This window comes from Capsicum annuum, chromosome 8 (assembly GCF_002878395.1).
Source record: "Capsicum annuum cultivar UCD-10X-F1 chromosome 8, UCD10Xv1.1, whole genome shotgun sequence".
NCBI classification, from domain to species: Eukaryota; Viridiplantae; Streptophyta; class Magnoliopsida; order Solanales; family Solanaceae; genus Capsicum; species Capsicum annuum.
In genome coordinates this window covers 161,662,368-161,682,550 of record NC_061118.1, presented here as the reverse complement: position 1 = coordinate 161,682,550, position 20,183 = coordinate 161,662,368, and the positions used below count along the sequence as shown (strand labels likewise).

The 20,183-nt window shown below is 35.2% G+C and overlaps 1 protein-coding gene across 2 annotated transcripts; it reads right to left on the bottom strand.

Moving 5' to 3' along the window:
• Window positions 1–24: 24 nt before the first annotated feature.
• LOC107840037 (protein DA1-related 1) lies at window positions 25–4,323 on the bottom strand. 2 transcript variants are annotated; one of them, XM_016683749.2, is made up of 12 exons: window positions 4,242–4,323; window positions 4,039–4,103; window positions 3,841–3,937; window positions 3,429–3,510; window positions 3,142–3,216; window positions 2,774–2,843; window positions 2,542–2,643; window positions 2,069–2,272; window positions 1,924–1,977; window positions 1,649–1,758; window positions 771–829; window positions 25–511 (listed from the first exon to the last, which is right to left on the bottom strand). In XM_016683749.2, the coding sequence occupies exons 1-12, from the start codon at window positions 4,276–4,278 to the stop codon at window positions 228–230; spliced, it is 1,239 nt and encodes a 412-aa protein (XP_016539235.2). In that variant the 5' UTR covers window positions 4,279–4,323; the 3' UTR covers window positions 25–227. The 2 variants fall into 2 exon arrangements, with proteins under 2 accessions (XP_016539235.2, XP_016539236.2); XM_016683750.2 differs by having other exon boundaries at window positions 4,039–4,131; window positions 4,242–4,305.
• Window positions 4,324–20,183: the final 15,860 nt, after the last annotated feature.

Genomic DNA, 20,183 nt, shown 5'->3' with positions numbered 1-20,183 from the left:
TTATCATCTGAAAGTCGGGGAATACTAGTTGGTTGAGATAACTGCAGGAAATGTTTGTTCACGCCAATCTATATTAGCCAAGTACTTACATGACCTGAATTTGGTGTCTCAAGAGTATAAATTTTCTTTATAGGTGTTTCATAGCAATGTTCATCCAAGAGCCGTCAGTTTCCACCAAATGATGAATGAACTAACATGAAAACAATGTTACACTGATTGAAATTAAGTCACTCAGGTAACTTGCCTGTTTGAGATATATGTTCCATTGTGTATCTTAAGCCATAACGTTCAACTGCCCATTTCGCTTCTCTAAATCCATGACCATATGCTTCAGAATGGTTTTTTTCTATTCCCTCTTTCAGATAATCTTTCAGATTTCTCAAGAACTGAGCTTTTTCACTTGCACCCTTTACTTTGTCATCACCAGTAAAAGATTGCCATTCTAGCCACTTGTGAGCCATAACTTCACAAATACCCTCCGCTACGTTTAGGGTCAGCCTTTTATGGTATCCTATAAATATGAGAGGAAAATTGAAAAAAGAGTGAAAAGATGTCCTCTGGATAGGAGATACATAGGAGGGATGGGCTTTCAAAGAGAGGAGAAACCTCAGGATAGTGAGGAAACAATTGTTTCCTTAATATGGCATAGCAGGGAAAGTAGAAGTAAGATTCAAGAGGAATGTGATTCCCCACAAGTTTGATTTCCTTTTTACGTTAGTTGAAGTAGCACAAAAGCAACAAGTCGATTATAATAAAGAGTTGGAGACCACCTTGAATCTGCATCCAGGCGTGCATCATTTCATGAGCCAAAGTTGCTCCCAAGGCCAACCTATTTACAATGATCAATGATGGCATTATGATACCATAAAAATTAAAGTAGTGACTCCTTACACATCCTCTTAGAACAGGAGCCAAATTATTTCTGGGGAAAAAAGGAACATTTTTGTTAACTTTGACCAAGTCAAGGGTATCATGACAACAAATTGATAGGATATAGACAGCAACTTCTGAAACCCCTACTGGTTTGACATTCAATATTTCCTCAATGCCCCAACTTAGTTGACATTGTGGGATACGTAATATGTAAGAACCTACCTTGGGAGATAGCAATAGCTGGAAACAGCGAAGCCAACATCTTAATTGAGGGGTTCAAAATCGAAAAACGTGAACGAAATAATTAATTGAAGGGGGTTCAGCGTTAACTATATATACATGAAAAATAATTTTAAGCTTGTATACATAGTATAATTTTCCGCCGAAGGTGGCTCGGATGACCCCCTCACTATGAGCTGGATCCGCCATTGGCTGGAAACGGCTGTTAATAATGCAAATTCTTCAGATAGACTATGTGAACATTATTTTTTTTGTATTAAAAAACAGCATTTTGTGACAGTTTATTACATGAAATACGACATTGCTGATTCGTTTCAACTATCTTAGTTTTGTAGATAAACAAATTGCATAGGATATCTCATTGCATAAACAACTGAAACTGCTTTCTGCTTATCCTAACTAGATGAAGAACATAAGATATATTTCCAATTTACTCTCTTTGAAATTATTAGATGAAAATTTCTTGGAGGAATTCTTTATTGAATCCATTAAAAGACCACTTATGTGAAAGCATAGAAGTTCAGAAGAAGATTACTTTGGAAAGCCATATAAAAGCAACATTGCCTTCACTTTGCGTCCTTCAACCAGATGCTCTACTTCTTTCAACACTTGTATATTTTCACCGTTTTGCTTTGACCTTGACACCTAGCATGAGTGAATTGAATGCAAAATGAGAGAGTAGATATTTTGCACCATACGTAACAAGGTCTATTCGCTTCGTTATACAGTAAAGTCATTGAACTTTACTCATTATAACAGAAGACATCGACCCATCTAACAAAAGTCTATAACAGAAGTATATGTACTCACATAAGTTACGGCGTCCAATTTAGATTTGTCATAGATAGTCAAGCCAAGTGGTTTCTGTGAAACCAACCAAATACTATCAGTACTACAAAAATGTGATGGAAGTATTTGAATTCCACTTGCTAATGTAAACACCTGCTCAGCCTACCTTTTGACCATTTTTCATCATCTCGTATTCATCAACTAAGAGAATTGGAATGTAATATCTGACTTTCATGTTTAATCCTTTAAAAAATCTGAGAACTTCATCAAGAAGGGGCTTACAGTCTCCAGGATCTGTCACTGCTGTATAGTGACAATCAGGGCAAAGCTTCCGACCGTCATTCAGAGTGATATACTTCATGTCTCCTATCTAAAAATAGGTGAATAAATTCTCAGTTAAACATGTTATTATAAGCTGAGCAATTGACATCTATTATAATTGAAAGCAAAGCCAGTATAGAAGCTAGAAAGCTCATTGTGTATGTATATTTGCTATTCGGGAACATTCATCATGCAATTGCTAGTGGTTGATTTATTTATCACTATGCACTTTATTTTTAATAGTACTCAGACTAATTGAGAGGTTCCTGTATATCTCATTATAGATTGAATCTAACAATATAGAAGGCGTTTGAAAACCTTTAATCTTGAACAGCTGCAGCAGAGAGGAGTTCCGTCAGATATATGCTTCTCGCAGTAAGTTTGACCCCAGTATGTACACCTTAACCAATCCGAGCAAATCTGTACTTGACATGACAGAGGTATCAGGTAACTCATTCAGATATTTTCTGATCATCTTCACATTTACAAGGATATGTTAGTTCAAGAAAGACTAAAGGGAAGGACATATTTGAGGAAAGGGAACACAAACCTCTTCTTCACAAACATCACAAACAAGAATATTGCACCGCTTTCTACTCTTTCTCCAGAAAGAAGTGCTCCTACAAATCATAAGAATGCATCAATTTGATGAAATGGAAAGCAGAAAAAAGTATCATGTCAAACGATACTACAGAATGATAAGAAAGTGTATTCATGAATGGCTTTACTTCCTTATTAGTACTTGTTATTTTCCCAGAATTAAGGACTAACAATACTTATCATGGATTTAGTTCTTGGAACAATTATCAAGTAAATAGATAGAAGCATGGGTTTTCTTCTCTTTGCACGTATAACTAAAGACCTAATTGTATATTCTTCATTACTTATGTAGAAGCACTTGTAGTGTGTTTAACTTACTTCGACGAATCGACAAATGGATTTAACTCCTTGAAAAGTTTCCACCATTTCAGATCTCTGCCGCCAGCACTGGTGCTGTAATGATGTAAAGCTTTAGTAAACTAAATCAACTCACGACGGAAAGGGAGGTGAATAGGACAATTACATGTATCTGACATGCTAGATGGAAAACTGAGTAATCCCTGGGAGTCAGAGTTCCACAGTTCGAAACTCAGTGGATAATAGTATTCATTTTCCCCCATAAGAGCCAGGGAATGAGGGGCTGATCACAGGGCATATAGATTTACCTCAAGTCTATAGAAGATAATGTGCTTTCTTCCAGCGCTTGTGTAAGTTCTTCTACTTCATCATTCTGGGGAAACTCCATATCTAATTAAAAAAAGTGACCAAATTTATATATCAGAAGTTAAGAAACTTTTGTTAAAAGCATTTAGTTCTGCCAAATAACCAACTCAATCATCCAAAATCATGAAATTAAACTTATGGGCTAAATATGTCTACCAACTTCTTACTAGGACAAAATTTAGCTTTAAGATAGTGAGATGAAAAGGCTGCATTGAACAAGGGCGTGCTCAAGCTCCATCATCAATTAGTTTGAGGTTTGAGTCATGCTGGAGGTTTCGAATATTATTTTGAAAAAAAAAAAAGTGGTGGCGGGTGGGTTGGGGGAGGGAGGGTTGCATCATTAGTGACCCTTACCGCTAGTATATGTCTCTTCTGCTGCCTTTGACTCTTGAAGAGAGAATTCAATAGCACGAACCACGTCCTCATTCTCATCTTGTGATAACTGGTAATTCTGTATTCAAGTTTTTTCAAATAAATTTAACTCAATGATGATGATAATAATAATAATAACAATAGCAACAAAGATATATATAGAAGTGAAAAATACTAAACCTCATAATAATAAGAAGGACCTTCATCGTGAGATCTATTTGCATACATTTTCAAATTCAGATCCTCTGAGTTCAAACAAATATATCAATACTACTGCAACACATGAAATTTGAAGATGGCAAGTTTATTTAACTTTTAAAGCATGGTAATTTCCGGGAAATAATTTTTTTTAAGAAAATAGAGTATTCGGTTGGTCTACTTACCAGAACAAAAAAACAAATATTCTGCTGGTAGTAGCATATAAAGAAGTTGCAATTCAAGTGAAGTGGTAGTTTCGTGTTCTGTTTCTTCTCCTTAAAAATAGTAGTATAATATAACATTTAATTAATAATTTCCGAAGACTTTGACCTCGTCGAGTCTTTATCAAAGCTTATGTTTCCTCTTACCAAAAAAAAAAAAAAAAGCTTATGTTTCCAGTCAGAAAAGTTTTCCCGAAATTAGTTAAGAAAGTGTGCTTCATGTTACTACTATTGTATTGGTGTAAAAAAATGGATATTCACTTTTATGGCTAATTTAAAAAATAAAAGATAATTTATCACTTAATTTTTAACTTATTTTTATTATTAATTATAATTATTTTCTAATATTGCTCAAAATATTAATTTTATTATATTCAAATTTTAATGTTGTAAAATTATCATTCTAATTTCTTAGTATGCCAAATCAAATTTTAGACAAGTAAATTGAGTTGAACAGTTAACACTGTTAATCCTGCTACACATGTTTGTGATTTTCTTTATTGTACTGGCTCGTTTGGACATGAGATTTTTTTTCCTTTTTCTAAAAAATATTTTCAAAATATTATTCGGTTATGCATTATATTGATTTTTATGTTAATTTTTGCAAATAAGTTTTAAAAATTTGGAAAACTAGTTTTTGAAATGAATTTTTTTAGCAGTACAAAACCAAGTAAAATATATGTACGTACAACTCCAGCTTTCAAATATTATTTTCAACTTCAATTTTAATTATTATATTTTTTTTTTCACGCCCAAATGCGTATCTAATATGTTGAATAGAATTAAGTACGAAAGAAAACAGAAGCATGCGTGATAAAGTGGTTAACTTCGAGACTACTAGGAGTATAATCTCTTTTTTTAAACCTTTAGTACCAATGCTGGTGTTTGATGTACCATTTGGGATGATATCTTACATGTTAGCTCCGGTTTGGCTAGAGATTTTGAAGTTGAAATTTGAAAATGTGAGTCGTTGAATTTGTGTAGTGATATGTTTTCTAGGAAAAATTTGAAGTTTTGTGAATAGAAATTTCAAAACCCCAAATAAAAACTTAAAAATATTTGAAAATTAAATTACTCTACATATATAATCAAATGCTAGCTTAATTAGTTTCAACTCTTAATAACTTTTTGCTATCCTTTTATATTCAATTTTCTTGTTTCTTTAAATAACCTATTAGTACATAACCTGTATTCAAGAATTCAACAAATAATCCAAATTTTCTATGAATAAATCAACATGATGGTGAAGAATCTAATGAAGAAATTATGGAGGAATTTCCAAAAAGTAAAGGGAACGTTACATGTTAATTAAGAGAAAAAAGAGCCTCCACGGTTGACTCCTCGTAGGAATAGGAAGGCAAAATCTAAAGAAAGAAGAAAAGGACCACTTGGTGTTTAGTCTCTCCTTAGTCCCTTACTAATAAAATGATAATGACAACTTAACAATAAATAGAAGAAAAATAAACCAAAAAAAAAAAATGGTGTTTAGTTGGTAAATAGATTTTTTTTTTTCCTGGAAAATATATATTAAGATTTACTAATAATAATATTAGCAAATCTGAGATTGTTCTGATTAATTTTCTTATAGCACTGAATATTAAAATAATATCTAAATGTTATTCGTGCAACGTGGTCTTCTGTGGACTACAATAAATACATGACATATGAAGTGAAATTAAGACAAGAAGTTTGAAAAATTAATGTAAAAACAGCTCGCTATTGATAGAAGTAAAAATAAAAAGAAGCCAAATTCATCATGTGATTGTCAAAGGGAAATTATGCCCATGTGGCCTGTGGGCTGCAGATTTTTGTCCATTTTGTGTTACTCATGTAGTTTCAGGGCCACAATTTGGAGTCACAAAGGTAAACAAAATTGTTTACAAGTTTTTCACAGCAATGTTCGTCCAAGAACCATCAGTTTTCTCCCAATGGTAAATGAATGATTACAAAAATCAAAGGTGAATTTAGAATTTTTCGAAAGGGGTGCATCACTAAAAAAAAAAAAAAAAGAAGAAAAAATATTTGTAGGAAATTGATTTCAAGTCCTCTAGATAAATAACTTAATATTCAATCAAGTGCACCATTTAGCCTTCTTGTAGCATGAGTACCAATATATAACAATTTGTCAAAAATTACTAATGTCACCTAAGAGGTTAAGTCATTCAGGTAACTTGCCTGCTTGAGATATATGTTACATTGTGTATCTTAAGCCATAACGTTCAACTGCCCATTTTGCTTCTCTAAATCCATGACCATATGTCTCACAATATCTATTTTCTATTCCATATTTCAGAAACTCTATCAGATTCCTCAAAAAACTGAACGTTTTCACTTTTACCCTTCATGTAGTCATCGCCGATGAAAGATTGTCATTCTAGCCACTTGTGAGCCATAACCTGAGCAAGACCTTCTGTGATTTTTAGGTCCAATCCTTCATCGCCTGCAAATATGAGACGAAGATAGTAAAAAAAGAGTAATGAGATTTCCTATCTCTTCTCTCTTTTGCTGAACCAAAAAGGTGTAGATTCATGAGGAATGTCGCGTTCCACATATTTTGTTTCCTTTATTTTTCAGTTGGATTTAAGTTATGTACCTCTATTTTCCAGTCACTAAATAAGCTTGCTATAAGGAGTTACCTATTGTTGTAGCCTTGTAAGTTGTTTGTCAACATAATCTGATGGTGTATAAAATCTCTACACAGTGTATAAACTCAAAATTTTCTTACTTTGAACGAGAAAAAAAGAAACATGCAACAAATAGTAAAAAGCTGGAAACCACCTTGAACGCGCATCCAAGCGCGCATCAGTTCATGAGCCAAAATTGATCCTAGGGCCAACCTGTTTATAGAGAGCATTGATGCATACATAAGATTACAGTAGTAAACTTGTTACAAAATTTGCTTAAAACTGGAATCAAATTAAAGAGAAACATTTTTCTTGACTTTGATCTAAGTGAGAAAATCCGAGCACTAATGGCTAGAATGTGGACATCAACATCTGAACGTAGAGTTGCGCGTTGTTAGTGATGCAGTACGTCTTCAACTGGTGATACTAACAATTCTAGGATATGTTCATCAAATATAGAAGTTAGTGGTCGTTCATTTACAGAGAATACAGAAAGAAACGAGTTGGGCTGCATGAGATATAAGTATTTTCTTAAAAACTCTCCTAGAAATTACTAGATGAAAATGACATGTAGTTCTATCCTGAATCCATCAAAAGACTACTTATGTGAAAGCATAGAAGTTTAGAAGAAGATTACTTTGGAAATCCGTACAAATTAAAAGAAGCATTGCTCTCACTTTGCGTCCTGGAAGCAGTAGTAGTTCTATTTCTTTCACCACTTCAACATTTTCACCCCTTTGTATCGACTTCGACACCTATTATAGCATGAGTGAATCTAATGCAAAATGAGAGAACACATGTTGCGTACAGAGGCAGATGCAATATATAATTAGATGAACTCGACATTGCAGGTGAGGAATCGATAAAGTTTCAACAAATATTAAAATCTAAATCCAAGATCACAAAACTGCATTGATTTCAATCGTGAGAATATAAAGTTACTCATTAAGTTTGAATTATCTTTTTTCCACCTGAGTGTGAACCATAAAAATTGTATAAAACTTCCATTCCATTGCAGAAGACATCAACCCATCTAACAGAAGTCAATAATAGAAACGGATATACTCACATAAGTTACGGCCTCCAATTTAAATTTCTCCGGAATCGTCATGCCAACTGCTATACACTGTGAAACCAACCAAAGATATTACTACTACAAAATGTGATAGAAGAATAAAATTTCGCGTGGTAATGTTGGCACATGTCCTACACACCTCTTTATGGATTCTGATCATCTCTTCTTTGTCAACTAACAAAACTGGAATGTAATATCTGATTTTCATCGAGAAGGAGCTTGCAGTCTTCAGGATCCATCACTGCTGTATAACCACAATCAGGGCAAAGTTTTCGACCATCACTCAAAGTTGTATACTTGATGTCTCCTATCTGCAAAACATCTGAGTCGTCAATTGTTTACATAATATAAGTTGAGAAACATGCTAAGTGATGCATTGAACTAATTACTAGAATATCAACTCACTTCCTGTCTGTGGATACTTTAGTGCACCCAGGCTCAACAGAGCTCAGCCAATTACTGACCGTAGATTCAATCAGGAACATCTTCAATCAAATAATATAGAAGGTGTATGTTTAAGAACCTTAAATCTATAGCAAGTTAAATCTATAGCAAGCACAGCAGCGGGGACTTCCATCAGATGTATGCTTTATACAGACAGTCTGACCCCAGTAGGGACGCCTAAACCGCACAAAAATCTGTACCAAGATTCATGATGTTAAAAGGCAATAATCAAACATAATCGAAGCATCAGTTATCCCATTTAGAAATTTTGTAGTCCTCTTCATGGCTTACAATGATAAATTATTCAAGAAAGAAAGTTTAAAAGGAGAGAGATTTGAGGAAAGGTGATACGAGTACGACCACGAGGATGGACGAGAATGAGTGCGTATTGAATCCGTCCAAGGAAGTGCACAAATAAAGTGTAAAAGAGGGCCTAAATGCACTAAAAACAGCCTCTAAGTTACACTTTATGGGCACCTCACCCTTGAGGGATATTATGGTCATTTTGTATTCTATTTTATAATACACTATACATAGAACCTCTTAGGGTTTTTAGTCTTAGTTTTTGTTGAATATGAAAGTGTAACACCTCTCTTGAGAGAATGGCCCTCCTTGGCCGAAATTGTAACTAGGAAAATCAACTTAAGTGTGGAACCACTCGTGTTGGATTCAAGCTTGGAAACGTTGGATGCTTGGGAGATCGAGGTCACTCTTGTGCCAACGTAAGAGTTAGGTATTTATTGTGTGTATTGTTAAAGGTAGGCTCTTGAGTTTTTAAAATTACACCTTCATTTTGTCTAACTATCTATCCTCTTGTTTGTTGTAATCGTTGTTTCTTGTTTTTGTTAATGTAACCCGTGAGGTGTTGTTATTGTTACCACTTTGTTGTTGTTCATCTTGTCTTCATATTATTGTTGTTGTTGCTGTTTTGGTGTGATAAACACCTTCTTCATTTCATTATTGTTGTTTTCATTGTCGAATCCGAGTGAGATCTCCAATCGGTCCAAGAATCCTTTTGATTAGTGGACTGTTTGGGGTGTGTTTAGTGTTCCCGTGGTTTTTATTGTATCGAAAGGGAACACAAACTTGTTTCTCACAAACATCACAAACACCAATATTTTGCCGCTTGCTACTTTTGCTCTCTCCAGACCCTATTTGTGGGATTACACTGGTATTGTGTTGTTGTTTTTGATGCTTTTTCTCCCACAAAGAAGTTCCCCTTCAAATCACAAAAGAATGCTCATTTAATTGAATAGCAATGGGTAAGAAAATATTCTAGTAAAAATCTACTGCAGAATATTCTTTATTTCTTTTACTTCTCGCTATAGCTTCCAAAACTCAGTTGGCAATCTTCTCTTACATTTCTTTTACTTCTTACAAGAATCAGGTTTATCAAGATACCAAACGATTCCTTCATTTTTCTTTCTTTTTTTGGCTTAGACAACTGCCACTCAACAACAACTATGCCTCAGTCCTCTGCCTCCAGTACTAGTGCTGTAATGTAATTTTTTGGAAAACTGGAACTTATCAGCTTGTGAACAAGAAATAGGATCAATACACAAATGTAATATGTTGTGAGAAAATGAATATAGTAGTTTTTCTGCCATAATGGTTGTGACTAAAAGAGTGAATGTACATCTTCCTTGTGTGATTTAGAAGAATAATTTGTTACAAACCAGTATTTCTAATTTTCTGTTTTTGTACTGCCTGGTCAGAGAGGCATAATCCTCCCAAAAAAACAGCGCAAAAGGTCACATTATTTACAATCTTTTGGGAAAGTATGGCATAGAAGTCCCATGAAGCCCAATCTCCTCCTTCGATGGAAAGAGTGAATTTCCATAGCTGCTAGATTAATTATATTAGTAAGAGATAAGGAGTAAATCTAATCAAAATTAAGAGCCACATGCCATATTTACCTCGACTCTTTAGATGGTACTATTATGCTTTGTTCCAATGCATTTGCGAACAACCCCATATCTGACAAAAAGTGACCAAAATCTACACATTAGAAGCAACTTTCCTAAGGAACTTTCGAGCATTTACAGTTCTGGCAAAATATTCTAGTTTTGGATCTCCAAATTGTATGGGGTTATGCTGAACTTAGAGCAGTATTCTTCCCTAGTGGAAGCCTCTTGACCCAAAGTAAAATAAAAAAAAGGGCAATCCGGTGCACTAAAGCTCCCGCTATGGGGCAAGGTCCGGGGAATGGCCCCACCATAAGGGTGTACTGTACGCAACCTTACCTTGCATATCTGCCAGAGGCTGTTTCCAAGGCTTGAACCCGTAACCTCCTGGTCACATGGCAACAACTTTACTAGTTACTTAACCAAATATTTTTGTCAATGTTGGAATAAGCCTGCTTAGGACATTTGCTAAAAAGAAGTGAAGAATAAGCCTGCTTAGGACATTTGCTAAAAAGAAGTGAAGAAGAAAGGGATACATTGTTAACAGCTCTTACCATCCATGTATATTTCTTTTCCCTTTGATTCTCGAATAGAGATCTCAACTGCACGGACCTTATCCTTATTCTCATCTAATTAATCCTGTATTCAACAATTTAAATGTGTTAATCATCTATCAACATAGTTTCTCCAAACTTTAAACTTTTTCTTATAGAGCTTTTAATTGCAAATATCTTATCAATAGGAAGTAGATAGTAGTAGCAAATTTCATGAACTATAGTGAGTCATGAGGAAGTTGATCTCTTCAGTAAGAATAGTTAGTGAGCTTCTCGTTAAGAGCCTAAGAATCTGTAGATCTAAATCATATCTGATATCTCAATACCTAAAGAGCAGCAGGCGATAGATCATATCTGATTAATTAGCTAAATGAACTATTCATTCAGGCTGACTTCCAAATCCCAATTATAATTGCCATCATCTAGCATTGGATCTATAGAAACTATTGAAGACACTCTAAAAAGGCATCAAGAAGACCCTCCTCACTTTAATGCATATCCATGCAAGTGCTACAGCCAAAAGAATTTCTTGCCAGACTATAGAGAATTAACAAAATGAACAAGCAAACATGGCCAAAAACATCTAGTTGATTTCGACGAAACCGATAGTTTTTTTTTAATCACGGAAGGTCACTTCTTGTTTGAAGAAAATATGAAATCAAGGAAAAAAATGACTTTCTGATATAATAACTCTGTTAGTACTTGAGTGATCATCTGAGAAATCAATCCCCGAAAACATCAAATGAAATTCAGGGGTGCATGTGCAATTAGGTATTGAGACAATGAGACATCTACATTATTTGCAAAGCCACGAAAGGAATAGTAGGAAAAATCTAACACTAAACACTTATCAAAACTATAGTCAATAATGCAACTATATATTAATAAAACCAGTAAGAATAATATTTTCAAAGAAGCAAGGAGACATCAGAAGCAAGAAGAAGATCAAGTAGACCTCGTATAAAGGAGCTTCATCCAGGAATCTATTAGCCAACATCTTTCAAAGTTACTGCATGGACAAGTAGAAGAAAATGAGAAACAGAAGAAAAAAGGTGTTAAATTGCCATCTTTTTTTGGAACATTTAATTCAAGGGTCTACATATGAGGTAAGTAATTAATTAAATGATTATGCAAAATATACGTAGTTTACTTGGATTTTCTAGAGTGTCTAATATATCACATTATATTGTATTGTTGTATTATATCTAATGTATTGTTTTAATGAATATGACTATTGGATAGTGTCAAGATATGGCAGGTAGCTAGTACAGATTATCTTAGGGATTTGCTCTTGACATTTTGTGTCTAGCTTTGTGTATATATTGTTGATCATGAAGTGAAATACACTTGCATCATTAATATGGTATCAAAACTCTCTTAATTGCAGCCACTTCTGGTATTTTTTTTCTTTTCTCCTTTCCATCCTTCTCACTCATTCATTCTAGTCTTACCCATCACTCCTATAATTTTCAGCAACTAGAAAAGTTTCCAGCAAAAGCAGATCTACATCAGCTACTTCTTCTTTTTCCTGCAAAGTTATTTTCTGGAAATTTTCTACCAGATCTGCAGTCATCAAGAGGAGCCTTGATCTTCTCCTTCCTCTGTTTCGAGTTCTTTTAACCAACCCTTTTTCTTGGTATTTCGTTTTGCTGTCCAAACCATAATGGCAGAGAAAGGCGAATCTCTAGTAACCAATGTCACAAAGAAAATTGAATCAAGTGATGTCAAATCAATGTTTTCCTCCATTTCAAGTTCTCCTGTTATTACTACCACGAAATTAGAAGGTAGTAATAACTACACACCATGGTCTTCATCTGTTGAGATGTGGTTTCTAGGACAAGGATATGAGGATCGTTTAGTTAAAAATACTAGTGATATTGTTGCTAGTGAAAGGACTAAGTGGACTCGAATTGAGGCTCAATTATGCAATCTCTTATGGAACTCTTTGGATCCTAAATTACTCAATCTATTTCAATCTTGTAAAACTTGCTATAAAGTTTAGGATAAAGCTAAGACTCTGTATACAAATGACATACAACACATATACAAGGTTGTCTCAGACTTGGTCCAACTTCAGCCAAATAATCAAGATATGGCGAGTTATTTAGGACAGATAGAAACCTTGAAAGATCAATTTGACTCTCTCACGCCACTTTTTGAAAGTGTCACCACACAGGAGCAACAAAGAGATAAGTTCTTTATAGTTCTAGCACTGAAAGGACTTCGATCTGATTTGAGTCCTATAAGGGATCAAATTTTGGCAAGTTCATCAATTCCTTCCTTAATCGATGTTTCCCCTCGATTATCGCGTATTGTTTTAGAAACAAATGATACCAATAACGTCGAGACATCTGTACTAGCTGCGAAAAATGCAAATCCACAAGATTAAAATGTCCAACAAAGGGGAAACGTTAAAAACTCTAGACCTTTTTGCAACAAGCTAGGACATACTCAATAAACTTGTTGGAAATTGCATGGTCGACCACCACGTACTAACAATTCTAGTACAACTCACGTGGTTCAAACCCATAAAGACACAGATGGTCAACTGTCCAATTCCATTACTTTGTCTGGAGTAGATTATAGTGATTACTTGTAGTATAAAGCGGCTACACGACAATCACCTTTATCTGGCGCCCCACAAACTGGCGATTCCTTTACTTGTATTACCAGTTCTTCACCCTCCTGCCAATGGATATTGGATTCTGATGCATCTGACCATATCTATGGTAATCAGAATCTTTTCTCAAACCTTATTCATTCCACGACCCTCACCGCAGTTACCTTTGCTAATGGATCCCGAACTGCAGTAAAAGGAATAGGGGGCATACAACTTCTTCCCTCTATTTCCTTAAACTCAGTTTTATTTGCTCTTGAATATCCATTTAATTTGATTTCTGTTAGCAAATTAACCGAACACCTGAACTGTAGTGTCACTTTTTTGGCTAAATCTATTGTTGTACAGGACCGAAGAACGGGGAAGATGATTGGAACAAGATATGAGTCACAGGGATTGTATCATATGTCAAAATTACCACCACCAGTTGCCTTCACTTCTGCTGCCTCAACTGATCTTCTCCACAACCGTTTTGGTCACCCGAGTCTAGCAAAGCTTCAGAAATTAATTCTTAGTCATTCCACTTTGTCTTCATTTGAATACGAGTCTTGTCAACTTGGGAAACATAGTCACACTTCATTTCCCGAATGAGTCAATAACAGGGCCACACGTATGTTTGACATTGTTCACTCAGATGTATGGGGTCGTGTTGTTTCAAGTTTAGGATTTCAGTATTTCGTTACTTTTATTGATGATTTTTCTCGTTGCATATGGGTATTTTTAATGAAAAATTGTTCTGAAGTATTATTTATTTTTTTAAAATTCTATGCTGAAATAAACAATCAATTTGGTGTTTCAATTAAGGTATTACACAGTGATAATGCAAAGGAGTACTTATCTTCACCCTTTGCCAGTTTCATGTCATCTAAGGTAATTACTCATCAGACTTCTTGTGCATATACTGCTATTTCCCACAATATAGTCGGGTATGCAAAATCTGTATATTACAACAACAACTTCAACTCGAGTTCAAGTATAAACAAGAACACAATGAAGTAACAAATACCCTCAACACAAGATCAAAATGACCTTTCCAAGAGGTGTATTTATTTTTCAGAAAAATAAAGATGAAACGGAAATTGAATAGGCCAAGTCTTCCGAATTCACGGAGTTTCCTTAAGGAAATAATTCCCCTCACTGTACCCGAGGTTGTGAAATTTTTCCTCTCAGGATAAAATGGCCAACAATCCAACTATAGCAGTACCTCTAATAGTCGGATTCTACGAAAGCTTTCAACGGTTTTTATGATCACACAGAGTATTTTGATGACAAGAAGAATGTTTTTTAATTCAGAAAATTTCATACTCAAAACCTGTGGAAGAAAGTAGGTTTTTATAGTCATAACATGCCTCTTTGAAAAGGTGGCATTGGTTCAATTTAGAGGTGTGACTTTTTCCTGAAAATGCATATCTGTTTATCCTAAACAGTGCATCTATTCCAAATAGGTATGTCACTTCGTGAATCAGAGTGTATTTTCGTTGAACAATTGCAACTTTTTGTAACATCTGTTTGAAAACAGTGCATCAAGTCATGAAGCGGTGCAACCTTCTGCAGCAACATCAGTTCGAAAATGTACACCAGTTCATGAAACAGTGGCACCAGTTCCTTCAAACCAGTGAAGCAGTGCGCTGCATGCATGCATTTATAAATGGAGTTTCAAAACACTATTTTTAGATTGAATTTATTTATTTCTGTCAAATAAAAATTGTCCAAAAAGGTAGATCTTATCGATCATTTGACAAATCCAAATCCAAATTTGAAGCCGAGCCGAGCGAGCAACAACGACGACGGTGCAAGGCATCATCTAGTTCTTACCTCACTATCCATGCGAAGTTAGTGTTTCTCAATATAAACACCCTTAAGTTCTCTTCTTCCACCAATGTGGGAGAAAGAGTAAACTTGCCAATTTGGGAGTACACTTTTCATTTTTGTGTCTCCTTCCCTCCACCCTTTTACTCTCCATTTTTCCATTCATACTTTTTTCATCTACTATGAACCCAAAAATCCCCCACATGAATGGGGAATGACTATTTTTCGTAAAACTTTTACGAACAAGTATGTGATCATCACGCAAAGACTGATTGCATCTGGATAAGTGGGTTTTCCTTTGAACTTTCCGTAGTGAACATGCATCGAATGCACTTGGTCAATCGGTAGGTTTGATATCTTTGAACCGTCGAGCTTTAATGTACACCTAGACAACACATGTCACACAACCAGCCTTTTACCATTTATGGTTCTCACGGTTTTGTTCTTTTTAGCCATGAACATGTCCCGGTTTCATGAGAGCTTAGAGAATAGACCTTTACTAACATTCTCTTTGAAGCGGCTTCTACTTTGCCCTCACATAGGTGATTTCTAAACGTTCAATCCTATAGATTAAACTGTTTGGTCAAATCTGCCAAATTTAGATAGTCATTAAAAGACTTTTCAGCTTAAGTCTTATCCTAGTTTACTATACATTGTCTACATCATGAGAACTTTGTTTGATCTCCTTGAACCTAGCTCTTGGGATCTCCAATCTGCTAGGTAGAGTTACCTCTATGCTGACTCGTCCTAATCCTTAAATTCATTCCCTTGGATGTTCTTTCCACTCCTTCTCTAGATAGGCCTTTTGTAAGTGGATCTGACACATTATCCTTTGACTATACATAGTTAATAGTGATAATTCCTCTAGAGAGAAGTTCCTTAACGATATTATGTCTCCGTCGTATGTGACGAGATTTATCATTGTACATCATGCTCCCTACCCTACCTATTGTCGCTTGGCTATCACAGTGTATACATACTGGTGCCACTGGCTTGGGCCAATACGGAATATCTTCCAAGAAATTCTGGAGTCATTCTACTTCTTCACCGGCTTTATCTAATACGATAAATTTAAATTCCATTATAGAGCGAGCGATACAAGTCTGTTTGGATGATTTTTAAGAAACTGCTCCTCCACCGATAGTAAATACATATCCACTTATGGATTTTACTTTATTCGATCCGATGATCCAATTTGCATCACTATATCCTTCAAGTACCGCAGGATATTTATTATAATGCAACGCATAGTTTTGAGTGTATTTAAGATACCCCAAAACTCTTTTCATAGCCATCCAATGAGTTTTATTGGGATTACTCATGTACCGACTCAATTTACGAATTGTACATGCTATGTCTGGTCGTGTACAGTTTATTATATACATTAAACATCCCAATACTCTTGCGTACTCCAATTGTGAGTCACTTTCACCTTCATTCTTTCGAAGTGCAAAGTTCACATCCAATGGAGTCTTGGCAATCCGAATTCCATATACTTGAACTTATCAAGTACTTTTTCGATATAATGAGACTATGACAATGCTAACCCTTGTGGAGTTCGATGGATTCTTATACCTAAGATCATATCTGCAACTCCAAGGTCTTTCATATCAAACTTGCTCTCGAGCATTCGTTTGGTTGCATTTATGTCATAAATGTCTCTGCTGATGATCAACATATCATCCACATATAAACAAACAATGACTTGGTGATTTGGTGTATCTTTAATATATACACATTTATCACATTCATTTATCTTGAATCCGTTTGTCAACATGGTTTGGTCAAACTTTGCATGTCATTGCTTAGGTGCTTGTTTTAGTCCATAAAGTGACTTAACAAGTTTACACACCTTATTTTCTTTTTCTAGAATCACAAAACCCTCAGGTTATTCCATGTATATTTCTTCCTCCAAATCTCCATTTAGGAATGCGGTCTTCATATCCATTTGATGGATTTAAAGATCATATACCGCTGCCAAGGCAATTAACATTTAAATCGAGGTTATCCTTGTTACTGGCGAGTATGTATCAAAGTAATCAAGATCTTCCTTCTGTTTGAAGCCTTTTACTACAAGTCTTACCTTGTATTTGTCAATAGTACCATCCACCTTCATTTTTCTTTTGAAGATCCATTTAGAACCTAAAGGTTTATTTCCAGGAGGAAGGTCAACCAATTCCCATGTATGATTGCTTAAGATTGAATCTATCTCACTATTGACTGCCTCTTTTCAAAAGGATGAGCCTGACGACGACATCGCTTCTTTAAATATTTGAGGCTCATTTTCTAAGAGAAATGTTATAAAATCCGATCCAAATGAAGTTGACGTTCTTTGACTTGTACTACATCTTGGATTTTCTTTATTATGTACATCCTCACTTGGTTCATCTCGAGGTTGTTTAGATCTTCCACTAGATTATTCATGTTTAATTTTATGCGGGTAAATGTTTTCAAAGAATTCAGCATTGTCTGATTCAATTACCGTATTTTCATTAATATCCAGATGTTCGAATTTATGAACCAAAAATTGACATGCTTTACTACTTTTTGCATATCCTATGAACACGCAGTCCACCGTTTTCGGTCCTATCTTAACCCTTTTAGGTATAGGAACTTTAACCTTCGCTAGACACCCCTACACTTTGAAATATTTCAAGTTGGGTTTTCTTTCTTTCCATTTTTTGTAAGGAATTGATTGTGTCTTACTATGGGGAACTCTGTTGAGTATACGATTGGCCGTAAGGATAGCCTCCCCCCATAAGTTTTGCGTTAAACCAGAACTTATAAGTAAGGCAGACATTATTTTCTTCAAAGTTTGTTTTTTTCTTTCCGCAATTCCATTAGATTGAGGTGAATATGGGGTCGTAGTTTGATTGATTATTCCATTCTCTACACATATTTGCGCAAAGGGAGATTCATATTCTCCGCCCCTATCACTTCTTATTACTTTGATCTTTTTGTCTAACTGATTTTCAACTTTAGTTTTATATTGCCTAAACGCACCTATTGCTTCATCCTTACTATTTAGCAAGTAGACATAACAATATCTAGTGCAATCTTCAATAAAAGTTATGAAATGCTTTTTCCCACCACGTGATGGTGTTGACTTTATATCATAAATGTCAGTATGTATTAAGTCTAAGGGATTAGATTTTCTTTCAACGGACTTATAAGGATACTTTGCATACTTCGATTCCACACACGTTTGACACTTTGATTTATTGCGCTCAAAGTTTGGCAAAACTTCTAAGTTAATCAGTTTTCGTAATGTGTTGTAATTAACATGGCCTAAACGTTCATGCCATAAATCATAAGACTCAAGCAAATAAGAAGAATTTGAACTTTTATTTATTTCAACAATCATTACATTCATCTTATAAAGGCCTTTGGTCAGATAGCCTTTCCCTACATACATTTCTCCTTTGCTAATTACAATTTTTCCAGAAACGGTTACACATTTGAATCCGTTCTTATCTAGGAGTGAAACAAAAATTAAGTTCCTACGTAACTCCGAAACATATAACACATTGTTCAGTGTCAATACCTTGCCGAAAGTCATCTTTAAGCAAATTTTTCCTGTTTCCTCCACCTTAGCAGTAGCGGAGTTAGCCGTGTAGATCATTTCTTCTGCTTGAGCCAGAGTAAATGACGAAAACAACTCCTTGTTGGCACATACATGGCGGGTGGCACCATAATCCATCCACCATTCGCAAGGATTCCCCACCAAGTTGCATTCTGAGAATATAGCACACAAATCATCGTATTCTTTGTTGGATTCAATCATATTTGCTTGATCCTTTTTCTTGCCTTTCTTCGGGGCTCGACAATCTGTGGACTTGTGGCCAATTTTTCCACAATTGAAGCATTTTCCCTTGAACTTTTTCTTGGGTTGATTGCTTCCATGTTCAACTTTCTTTCTTTTCTTTGAATTGTTTTGGTCATCTTCTACAATATGTGCTTCATTAATTGTAGGATTCCCTTTTGACCTTCTCTCGGCAGCTTTATTGTCCTCTTCAATACGCAGTAGGACAATAAGATCTTCGACAGTCATCTCCTTGTATTTATGCTTTAAGTAGTTTTTGAAGTCTTTCCACAAAGGTGGTAGCTTCTCAACTATTGCTGCTACTTGGAAAGCATCATTCACAATTAAACCTACAAAACAGTTTATGTGAGTATTAAGAACATTTTTAATTTGGTCAACTAAGGTCTTTTTCAAAGATATACCTTCTGCTAGGAGATCATGTATGATGACTTGCAACTCCTGTACTTGGGAGACAACAGATTTGCTATCTATCATTTTGAAGTCCAGGAACCATGCAACAAGGAATTTCTTAATTCCCGCATCCTCCGTCTTATATTTTTGTTCAAGTGTCCCCCACAGTTCCTTTGATGTCTTGGTTCCACTATAAACATTGTAGAGGTCGTCTTGGAGACCACTCAGAATACAATTCCTGCAAAGGAAGTCTGAATGTTTCCAAGCTTCTACAATAATGAAGCGGTCTTTGTCCGAGGTTCCCTCCGGCACCTCAGGAGTGTCTTCGCTAGTGAACCATTGCAGACATAAAGTGGTGAGGTAAAAGAACATCTTTTGCTGTCACCGCTTAAAGTCAATGCCCGAAAAATTTTCGGACTTCTCCGCCGGTGCCATTGTTGGTGGAGCATTTGTCCGACTTGATGTGGCAATATTAGTTGCCCCCACAGATGTTGCCGTATCCATCATTTGACTTTCAGTTGTCATTTTTCTGTCACCACAAGACAAAAAATACTTAGTATTTTCAGAATACTAATAAAAATTAAGCAACTTTAAATTTTTCTTCTTGTTTCCAGTAAACAATGAAGTTTTTATGACTTCCAATTGTCAACCGAATGATCTTTAACT